A 10943-nucleotide genomic window follows, 5' to 3' on the forward strand; every position below is an offset into this window, starting at 1 on the left:
TACATAAAGTATATCTATCTAGATGGTTTATTATTACTTACAATGCTAAATTATTTTATAAAATAATAAAATATATGTGGTTTATCATCTATCTTGGAGGATTTATCATGTAATAGCTCTTTAAGTTGAATGTCTTACATTAGAAAATATCCTTAAACTATAACAGAGTTACACGATATATATGGTTGCCAAAGTAATGTAATATTTTCAAATGTTTAAAGGCAAGTCCCAGTACATGCACTTTGGCTTATTATGCCATTAATTGAGGGTAAGACGGTTGGTCCAAGTCCCAATACACTACAAGGGTAAGACATCTGGTTCGAGTCCCGATGCACCGTGATTATAAGAATTGGGTTTGAGTCCCAACTCATTATGGCATAACATGCTGTTATGTGGGTAAGACACTGACTTTGAGTCCCAATGTACCATATTGATGATATAATGATGACTAAGAAAAATAATATATTTTTCATGAAAAAGCATGAAGCTTGTCCACTTGATTTACTCCATTCTTGAAGTGAATGTGATAGCGGTGCATAATAAATCTAAATGAAGACAAGTGGTTGACTAATGCATGTGAGCGTGCCAAAGACCAAAATAATAATAGTCATTGTTATGGTAATTGTAAAAAAGAGAACAATAATGGTTCTCAAAATAATCCTTCAAAGGTGAAGGAAATGTGTATCAATATAGTATGTAAATATGAGGCACGTTCAAACAATTATAGTCCATTTTTTGAAAGAATGCGACTACTGAGCATTATAAATGCATACTCATTCCTGAAAGTGAATGTGAAAATATATATATGTGATACAAATTATGCATAAGAATGTGCTTATGTATAATTGAATAAATACTACAACTCATCTCTACGGGAGGTTTGAGAGAAAGAAAGATAATGAACATTATTGTATGGTTACATGAATGTCATTGGTTGCGTACATGTGGTACACCGAAAATATTTTGCCATGTCTTATAGAAAGTTATACAAGGCAAAATTAAAGCAAGAAATGATTTTGCTTATGATGATTTTGACCATGACAATTATTATGATACGATTTTCTCCGTGAATGAGATATTCACCATATGGATGGTGTGACAAAATCTTGTAGTATAAATTAATTAAAAGCTCTGAAAGAGCTAATTTGTTACTACTTGTATATTAGTCAAAGTAGTTGGCATATTGAGACTATGGCCGAACGCTAGCTAAGAGTGATAGGAGTTGATGAAAACCAAATAATCAGCCATCATACTTTTCCTAGTTTCAGATGAAAGGTGCAAGGGGTTAAATTTTAGAATCAAGTGAGATCCCACAATCAAATTTCCCTTGATTTTCACAAATGTACAGTGTAAGTGCTACAGAATGGAAAGAGAAAAGATCTGACAAAGATTGGTGAATTAGAGGTTATTAAGGCATCAGTTAAAAGTTACTAGTTCTAGTTGATTAGTAAAGGCCAAGTTACTTGAGCTCACATGTTCATAATGACCTTTACTGAGGAACATGTAGAAGCAGCAGAGACAGACTCAACTTCTAAACATGTACCAAAATGTACAAAACTTCAAAAAACTTCGTTACTGTACATACACATATGACCCAAAAAAAGGAACCTAAATGTCTTCAATCTCCTCCTTCGCCAACATCATTTCTCGTTATTGAAGCACTTTGTCCCTGCTATTTAAAAAAAACAATACTTCACTTTGATTGTTCCATCAACAGACAACCTAAACTTAATAACTTCAAGCAACTGCTAAACCATATAAAATGTTATTCGCAATGGTTCGGGCTTTTGTTCTTTGCCTCCATTTCTTGGAGATTGGATCACGAAACAAAAACATAAACATTTTCAGTAATGGGAGTAGAATATCAACCAATAGTTGTACTAATACCTTCTTTCTCTGTCTTTTTCCTTTTAAAGCTTTATCTTTTAATTACTGTGCTTATAATCAGAATCTCCATACTCGAGCCAATTACAACATAAACATAGAAAATTTACAACTTACAACATAAGAAATAGAATTTTTATTTTATAAAAAAAATTACAACATTAACATAGAAAATTTTGGTAAAAGCTTTTAGGACATAGTAGCTTTTTTATGATAACTGTATTACTGTCAGGTTGTCTTATCTGGTTTAAATCTCGTTTTAGCAAAACAAGAAGCTTCCTTTCTTTTTGGGGTGATTCAAAGGAGCCTATCGATTTAAAGTAAAATTACTACTCTTTATGTCCCAATTTATATGACTCTCTTCCCTTTTTAGTTAGTTCCAAAAAGAATGACATTTTTCTATATTTAGTACTATCCGACAATTATGCAGATCAACAAAGAACATATGATCAGAAACCATACTCGAAAATGGCAGTTCATTCGAGTTGCAACAAGCAGATATTATTAATCAAGGTTTTAACAAGCTCATGATTTTCTGATAAATTCCATGCACAAGAACCACTTTTTTCTTAACATGAATCGCCCTCTGTTCTATGTGTGTTTTGTTATCTTTTTACGCATTGGCACAGTAAACCTTTCTAAACAGTCAGGACAACATACCAGTCATTTGCCAACAATTTGGCACTGGTTCTATACTGAATCTAGAGAAAAAGAAAAGGAAAGAATATTCTGACTATGTATCCAACTGTAGTTTGAGTTTAGAGGTCATTATTGGTCAGACATATAAAGACTATTCACTTACTCTGGAGAACAATTCCTTTGTGCAGATTATGGACAGCAATGCATTGAAGTGAAGATTGTGAACAGGAAAAGGGGGTGGACGCTCAATGAATCACAATAATGGGACTCAATCCCACTAAAACTGAAAGATCAAGAGGAAGAATACCTGTTGCATTCTGACAAATACGGTAGCAATTTGATCTTGGATTCTTTTATCCATTTCTACTCGCATTTTACGAAACTCCTCTTCAATATGATCTTGAAACCTTTTGACCATTTCTGCTCGCATTTGTTCACATTTCTCTTGAAACTTTTGATACATGTTAGCTCGCATCATTTGTTCACGTTTCTCTTGAAACTTTTGATTCATGTTAGCTTGCATCTCTTGACGCGCTTTCTCTATTGCAAAAGACAGGCTAGCCTCAAAGTTTGCCTGTTGCATGCAGCTCTTGTTGGGAGGCTTCTTTCCATACTCGTTTCCGCGAGCAGAGCTTGTTCTCTTGCCAAGTACAGTGGCTAAAGACGTTGAGCCACATGATTCCTCCATCTTCGTACATCCACAAGCATCATGAACTATTTCAGTAATATCATCCTCTCCAACATTATCAAACTCTACTTCATCATTGCATACATTATGAGAATTATCATCTCTTACTAAAACTTCTCCATGCAAGTCCCACATGTAGAAAACAGAGACTCAAGTGCGAGCGAAAATCGCCATTGATATGGCGGTCGAAGCTTCGCAAAGAGCAAACGAGAAAGGAGAAAAGAAAATGGTGGAAACTTCTGGAGAGAGAGAAAGAGAGAAAACGAAACTTTTGATAAAATGAAAGTAAAGGTAGTGTATCTGTATTGTACAGTACATATACACATACTATATTATTGGCTAATTACAAAAATACCCCTCAACTACATAAATACAGATACAGATATAATACACAATACTCTCAATACCCCCCTTCAAGTTGGAGGTGAGGAACTCACTGCCAACTTGCCAAGAATAGAAGTATGTTTGATCCCTATTAAGGCCTTCGTAAATATGTCTACAAGCTGAGCATCTGTGGGAATGTGATGCAAAGTGATGAGGCCATCATGTAACTTGTCTCGTACAAAATGACAATCCACCTCTATGTGCTTGGTACGCTCATGAAACACTGGGTTTCTTGCCATGTGTATTGCAGCTTGGCTATCACAAAAAATTGAGATAGGATGCAAGCAAGGAACTGTCAGTTCTTCTAGCAATCTTTTAAGCCAAATTAGTTCTCCAACTACTTTTCTTACTGATCTATATTCTGCTTCTGCAGAGGAGAGGGAGACTGTTTCCTGCTTTTTCGATTTCCAGCTGATAGGACTATCACCTAATAAGACAATGTATCCACTCACTGATCGTCGAGAATCAGGGCATGCAGCCCAGTCTGAGTCACAGAAAGCCTTCATAGTGCAATCTGGGTTGTTGGAAAAGAAAATGCCTAAGGTTGGATCATTCTTAAGATACCTTAAGACATGAAGGGCAGCTTTAAGATGAGGTTCTCTGGGTGTTTGCATGAATTGACTTAAGTGTTGAACACTATAGGCAATATCTAACCTTGTGTTGGTGAGGAAGTTAAGTTTCCCAACTAACTTTCTATAGTGAGTGAGATCTGCCAGTAGGGTTCCCTCTTCTGCCTTCAACTTGACAGTACAGTCAAGAGGAGAAGAAACTGTAGTATATTGATTGTCATATTCTCTCAACAGATCTGCAGTGAACTTCCTCTGTGAAATGAGGACTCCATCATCCTTGTAGAGCACTTCCAGTCCCAAGAAATAGTGCAGCTTTCCTAAATCCTTGATTTTGAACTGATCATGGAGGAAAACCTTTACTGCCTTAATTTCTTCTACATATGTACCTGTAAGAATCACATCATCAACATAGACAGCCACAAATACTATTGAAAAACCATCCTTTTTACAGAACAGTGAGTGGTCATTTTCTGAATGTTTAAAACCCCTGGTGCACAATGCCTCAGTCTGCTTGCTTGTTTCAGTCCATACAAGGACTTGTTTAACTTGCAAACTAGACTAGGGACCTCAGTCTGCAGTCCCTGTGGTACCTCCATATACACCTCTTCATGTAGATCTCCATGTAAGAATGCATTGTTCACATCTAGTTGGAAAAGGTTCCAGCCCCTTTTAACTGCTATGCTGATAAGGGTCCTAACAGTTGTCATTTTGACAACTGGAGAGAATGTCTCAGTATAATCTATTCCTGCCTGTTGTGTGTATCCTTTTACCACCAGTCTTGCCTTGAATCTCTCAACAGTCCCATTTGCTCTGTGTTTGATTTTATATACCCATCTGCATCCTATGGCTTTCTTACCTGCAGGCAATGTCACTAAATCCCATGTATGGTTAGCATGCAAAGCCTCAAATTCTTGTGTCATGGCTGCTTGCCATGCAGGGTTTAAGGCTGCTTCCTCATAAGAACATGGCTCAGATTCATGAGAAATGTTTCTCATAATATGCTGACTGTCCTTGTTTAAAGCAGTAAAACAAATGTGTTGATGGTCTGAAAGGGGAAAATTGAGCAAGACAGTGTGTGATGTATTGTTCTTTAGATTTGGAAGGGAATACACATATTCACTTAGGTAGTTTGGTGTTTTTACTGTTCTGGATGGTCTTGTATGATTTGGGAATGAGTAAGTGTTAGTGGTATGTTGGTCTGAGGTATTTGAAAGGATAGGTGAGTTTTCAGAAACACCTGCATCAACAGGTGAATGGTTGCTTTGATCAACAAGTGGGAAAATATCTTGATTATCTGGTAAAGAAAGGTTGGTGACAGAACTTGGTGAAGTCCCAGTTTGTGACTGACTATTACTCAAGGCAGCATCTCTATGACCTTCACATGCAAGATCATAATGAAAAGATGGCAAAACACAAGGAAGAGAAGTGTGATCAGAAGACACTACAAAAGGGAAAACATGTTCATGGAATTGTACATCTATGGAAATGTGTATTCTTTTAGTGGCTAAGTTCAGTACCTTGTAACCTTTTGTGCCAAAGGGGTAACCTACAAAAACATGAGGCTCAGTTCTGGGTTCAAATTTGTCTTTATGAGTTTTAAGAGTGGTGGGATAACATAGGCATCCAAAGCTTTTAAAGAGTGAATAATTGGGTTTGTTTTTGTAAAGTATTTCAAAAGGTGATTTGTTATTCAGGATTGTAGAGGGTAGTCTATTAATCAAGTATGTGGATGTGAGAATGCATTCTCCCCAATATTTGATAGGTAACTTGGACTGATACAGTAAGGCTCTTGCAGTTTCCAACAAATATCTGTGTTTTCTTTCCACTACACCATTTTGTTGAGGTGTGTATGGACAGGTTTTCTGGTGTATAATTTCCTTGGAATGAAAAAATGATGAAGTTTCATTGTTGACAAACTCCAATCCATTGTCAGACCTCATGGACTTAATGGAAGAATTAAACTGGTTCTCTATCATAGACACAAAGATTCTTAGAATTTGAAGTGTATTACTTTTACAACTCATAAGATATGTCCAGGTTGACCTACTGAAGTCATCAACTATGGTAAGAAAATATTTGTAGTTGTCATGTGTGACTGTGTGGTATGGCCCCCAGAGGTCTATGTGTAATAGTTCAAAAATATTGGTAGATGATGTATTTTTCTGTGGGAATGGTAATCTTGTTTGTCTGGCCATAGGGCAAATTGAACATAAGAATGGTTGTTTGGGTGCGAAATTTATAGGTATAGATGATATTCCCCTCATTTTCACAAAAGGTACATGGCCCAATCTGTTGTGCCACAAATAGTCAACACAATTTCCATAAGATGAAGAATTAGAAAAGGATCCACACACATTAGTAGGACAACAAGAGGTACAAGAACCTTTCTTATTGCTTGAGAGTGGAACATTTACAGATGATGATGAAAGACAATTAGCAGGACAAGTTTCCAAGTTGTCATTATTTATAGTGAGTGATTTATATGGATTGTCAGTAGAAGCAGAACATGAATTTGAAACGAGAGAAGTGGGAACAGTAGCTGAACTAAGGAACTGACATTTTGAGCAGAGGAAGTACAAGCCATTCCTTGCTCTACCAATCTCTAGAGGCCTCTTCATTGAAGGGGCCTATAAAATGCATGAAGTATCAGAAAATTGGACAATTGTCTTAAGGTATGATGTTAAACAATGAACTGAGATTAAATTGAACTTAAAACTGGGAACAAACAATACTTTGTGTAAAGTCAGCTTAGGGCTAAGGACTGCATCACCAATTTCTGTCACTCTAACTTTGTATCCATTTGGTAAGGTTACTAGGAAAGGATAAGGTAGAAATCTAATGTTGGTTAATAGGGCTTTGTTATAGGACATATGATTAGAAGCTTCGGAGTCTAAAATCCAATATTCAGCAGATGATTTGAAGCATTTACATGAAAGATTACCAATGATTTCTTTATGAGTAGAGCAAGCCAATATACCTGCAAAGTTTGCTGCCCCACTAGTGATGTTATTTGAGACTTCAATTGCACTTCCACCATGGAAGTTCTCCAACAGATGCAGCAGCTGATTATATTGCTCCTTTGTCAGGTTTTGAATCCCCATGCTTTGATTTCTAGCACCAACTTCACTGCATCCTCCAGGAGCTATCCCTTTAGGTCCTCTATGCACACTTGCAGCGGATGCCACACTTTTTCCTTTAGTGAATTTGAAGTCCTGGGGAAATCCGTGTAGTTTGTAGCATTTATCTTTAGTGTGTCCTTGCTTCTTGCAGTAGTCACAAAACAGGCGTGACCTATTGGATGGATAACTGCCTCTGTATGAGCTGTTGTTCCTCTGTTGAACATAATTTGTCCTAAAAGCTGGATTTGCAAGACCACTGACATTCATTGAAGCAGACTCCATCATCAGATGGTTACTTGGCCTAACTTCCCTTTGTTTTTCTTCCTGGATCAGGATAGAAAAGGCTTGTGCAATACTGGGCAACAGATTCATATCAAAATGCTTCCTCTCACAACTGTGTAGACCTCGTTTAGACCCATTAGAAACCTAATTAGCCTTCTGTCTTGTTCAGCCTTGTGCATATTTGCCTTGGCACCACAAGTACATCGGCACTTACATTGTGCATGTGCATTCAATGTGTTTAACTCTTCCCAAAGCTTCTTCATTTTTGTATAATAACCTGTAATGTCTAGGGTTCCCTGACTTAGATCGTTAATTTCCCTCTCGAGCTGGTACAATTTCGCTCCATTTGTCTGATCGTACCTATCCTCCAGTTCCTGCCACAATTCCTTGGCATCGACCACATACTGTAAGCTATTTGCCAAATCCTTGGAAAGTGAGTTGAGAATCCACGATGTGACCATGTCGTCGCATCTCTCCCACTGCTCAAATGTCGGATGGCCGGAATCTGGCTTCTTACATTTTTCGGTGATGAAACCGACTTTATTCTTCACTGAGAGACCTCTGAGGACGCCTCTTCTCCAGGATCTATAACCAGTTCCGTCAAACACCACCGGCACTAGTATCGATCCGGCACTCTCTGAAGGATGCATGTACAAGGGATTGGTCGAATCTAATGTATCTTTGTTTGTATTAGTTGAATCCGAAGTATCGTCATCCATCGCCATGATACAAGATGAATTAATCGACAAATCTGAAAAACTGTGGGTGAAAAATTAGGGTTTTCCAATTTTCCTTACAACTTCAAAAAAACCGAACAGATATTAGTGATGAAAGAGATAACCCGGCTCTGATACCATGTAGAAAACAGAGACTCAAGTGCGAGCGAAAATCACCATTGATATGGCGGTCGAAGCTTCGCAGAGAGCAAACGAGAAAGGAGAAAAGAAAATGGTGGAAACTTCTGGAGAGAGAGAAAGAGAGAAAACGAAACTTTTAATAAAATGAAAGTAAAGGTAGTGTATCTGTATTGTACAGTACATATACACATACTATATTATTGGCTAATTACAAAAATACCCCTCAACTACATAAATACAGATACAGATATAATACACAATACTCTCAATACCACACCTTATAACTATCCAAGAAGCCTTTCTTCAGTAAGTCTAGTCTTATTACGTTCTCAACTTGAACACAGTGTACCTCTTTACAAGGACAACGAATCAAATAGCTCACATTTGGTTAACTGTATGCCCAATCAAGAAAGCCATCTATTCCTCTAATATATCTTCGATCCGCTCTATTTCTAATTGTCAGCCAACATTTATCCATCTCTACTTTCTACAAACAAAAACGAAAAATTACTGAATATAGTATAAGGACATCAACAAGAAAACAAACCAAGCTATATAAACCAGACTAAAAAGTAGAGGAATTGATTTTTTCTCTTCCTAATTTCTGTGTACTTCCAAATATCTAGTTTTAGCTAGCGTTTGGCCAAAGATTTTCAAATTTATTTTTAAAAATTTGATTTGGGTGAAGTTTGGTTTGAAGATGAATATTTGTTTGGACATAATTTTTCAAAACCCTCAGGGGTTGGCCTGGTGGCAATTGACTTGAGCCTTGGGGTTTGCTCCCTTTCAAGGTCTCAAGTTCGAAACCCACTGGGTGCAAACAATTTCTGAGGGCCATCGGACTGGGTAAAACCTGAATTAACCGTGGTGCACTTGCGGGAAACTCCTTGCCGAGGGCCTGTGCACCCCCGGGATTAGTCGGGGCTCAAAGAGACTCGGACACCCGGTGCAAAATCAAAAATAATTTTTCAAAACATATTTCATTTATTTTTTTGAAAAAACATGAAATGTGACTTATACTCATAAGCTTTAAAAACTAACAAAAATATCCAACAACTCTGAAGAAAAATCATACAAAACAAGCGAAACAAATCTGAAGAAAATTCATACAAACATTAGCAGATTTAACAAATTACCTTCAATTTTTATCTTTGCGGTGGATTGCCACAACAACTTTGCCACACAACAGTAATATTTTGGGCAAAAAAAAAGCTTTTGAGTTGGTTTTGGGATTTGGAAATTTGCCAAAATATGGATAAAATCTATGAACAAACAGGTATTTGCCAAAATAAATTTGGAAAAAATTTGGCAAAATCTATGGCCAAACGGGGGTTTAGTGTGAATATTACCTTAATAAACTATTGGGTGTTCACGGAAACGCCCTGTTAGAAACGGCTAGGTGGACTCATTTTTAATACTTTTATCATCTCACATGCATCTCTCAACAAGTTATCCCAAACATTTTGAATCTAAAGAGAGTTATAGTCAAGGGGTAACGGGAACATCCAATAGTTTAGGTATAAAACTCGCAAAATGGCGATAGTTTAGGGGGGTTTTAACATATTCACTCTTTTTTATAACGGTGGTGTCCGGACTAGTTTGCGTACCTCGACTATGGTTATGTTGGCAATATTTGTAAAGAGAGAGTAGTATGTACGCATATAAAGTCAGCTACAAACTTCACATGATCCGTATCTAAGGACTAATACTTATTGCTACAGAATTGTGTTGTAGTTGTAATGGTAAAAAGTTTTTTCCACAAAAAATATACACATAGCAAGTAGGAGCCTGCATACTGCATATAGAGACTATAATAAAGGCATTCTGCTTCAAAGTTTAAATGGCTGAATAGGGTATCCACCTACATTTGAATCTGATGACTTGCTTCTTTGGCTCAATCTAATTGACACATTTACAATATGGTTGCCTGTAATGTAACCTTGGTGGGAGATCGCCTCTCCTCTTTGCATTGTCAGTTTATACTACATGTTGGGCTGTAATGCAGCCTTGGCGGGAGATCACCCCGGACCATATACAGATACTAGTGCATAGTATTTATGAGTAGATTGGTACATTATAAGGTCATCCAACCATTTGATTCCTAGTGATGCTAAATTTCTACTATGACTTGGAGTCGAATGTTATAAATCAATTTGGTGACCAAGCAAACTCAGGGTCAAAAGTGTGCACCAGTAACTCCCTCTTAAACACCTTTAGCATTTCAGCCTCTCTGACCACAAGAAGAATCTGTATCTCCTGTCGTCTTTCTTATACATCTAAAAATCCAATTTGTCCTTACTAATAACAGCTGGAGGCTACAAATATTATGAAAATGCAACTTTTAATCAGTTATGTGCAGATATTGAGTGACAGCACGATAGTACAATAGATTCAGATTCTTTAACTGAGGTCTTATCATTGTTATACAAAGTGTATCTCTAAGGGTTCTCACAGAAGACTTAAAACATTTAGCTGGAAAGGATAGCCTATAAAGTAGTATTTGCAAACCTTAGAAACGAGA

At 37.0% G+C, this 10943-nt stretch overlaps 2 protein-coding genes across 3 annotated transcripts; both read right to left on the bottom strand.

The window, feature by feature from the left end:
- Positions 1-1315: 1315 nt before the first annotated feature.
- LOC104098390 (uncharacterized) lies at positions 1316-3364 on the bottom strand. Of its 2 annotated transcripts, none has more exons than XM_070188483.1 (2): positions 2831-3364; positions 1316-1669 (listed from the first exon to the last, which is right to left on the bottom strand). In XM_070188483.1, exons 1-2 carry the CDS (start codon positions 3344-3346, stop codon positions 1619-1621), a joined length of 567 nt encoding a protein of 188 aa, XP_070044584.1. In that variant the 5' UTR covers positions 3347-3364; the 3' UTR covers positions 1316-1618. The 2 variants fall into 2 exon arrangements, with proteins under 2 accessions (XP_070044584.1, XP_009603406.2); XM_009605111.4 differs by having other exon boundaries at positions 1318-1672.
- Positions 3365-7651: 4287 nt separating this feature from the next.
- Positions 7652-8290, bottom strand: LOC138901717 (uncharacterized). The gene has a single exon (XM_070189499.1). It carries the CDS (start codon positions 8288-8290, stop codon positions 7652-7654), a length of 639 nt encoding a protein of 212 aa, XP_070045600.1.
- Positions 8291-10943: the final 2653 nt, after the last annotated feature.

This window comes from Nicotiana tomentosiformis, chromosome 11 (assembly GCF_000390325.3).
Source record: "Nicotiana tomentosiformis chromosome 11, ASM39032v3, whole genome shotgun sequence".
NCBI lineage: Eukaryota > Viridiplantae > Streptophyta > Magnoliopsida > Solanales > Solanaceae > Nicotiana > Nicotiana tomentosiformis.

Coding starts and splice junctions, on each gene's coding strand:
- LOC104098390 (XM_009605111.4), bottom strand. CDS start 3,346: ATGTGGGACTTGCATGGAGAAGTTTTAGTAAGAGATGATAATTCTCAT. Junction 1,673..2,830: donor TATTTGTCAGAATGCAACAG/GTATTCTTCCTC, acceptor TTTTTTAAATAG/CAGGGACAAAGTGCTTCAAT.
- LOC138901717 (XM_070189499.1), bottom strand. CDS start 8,290: ATGGCGATGGATGACGATACTTCGGATTCAACTAATACAAACAAAGAT.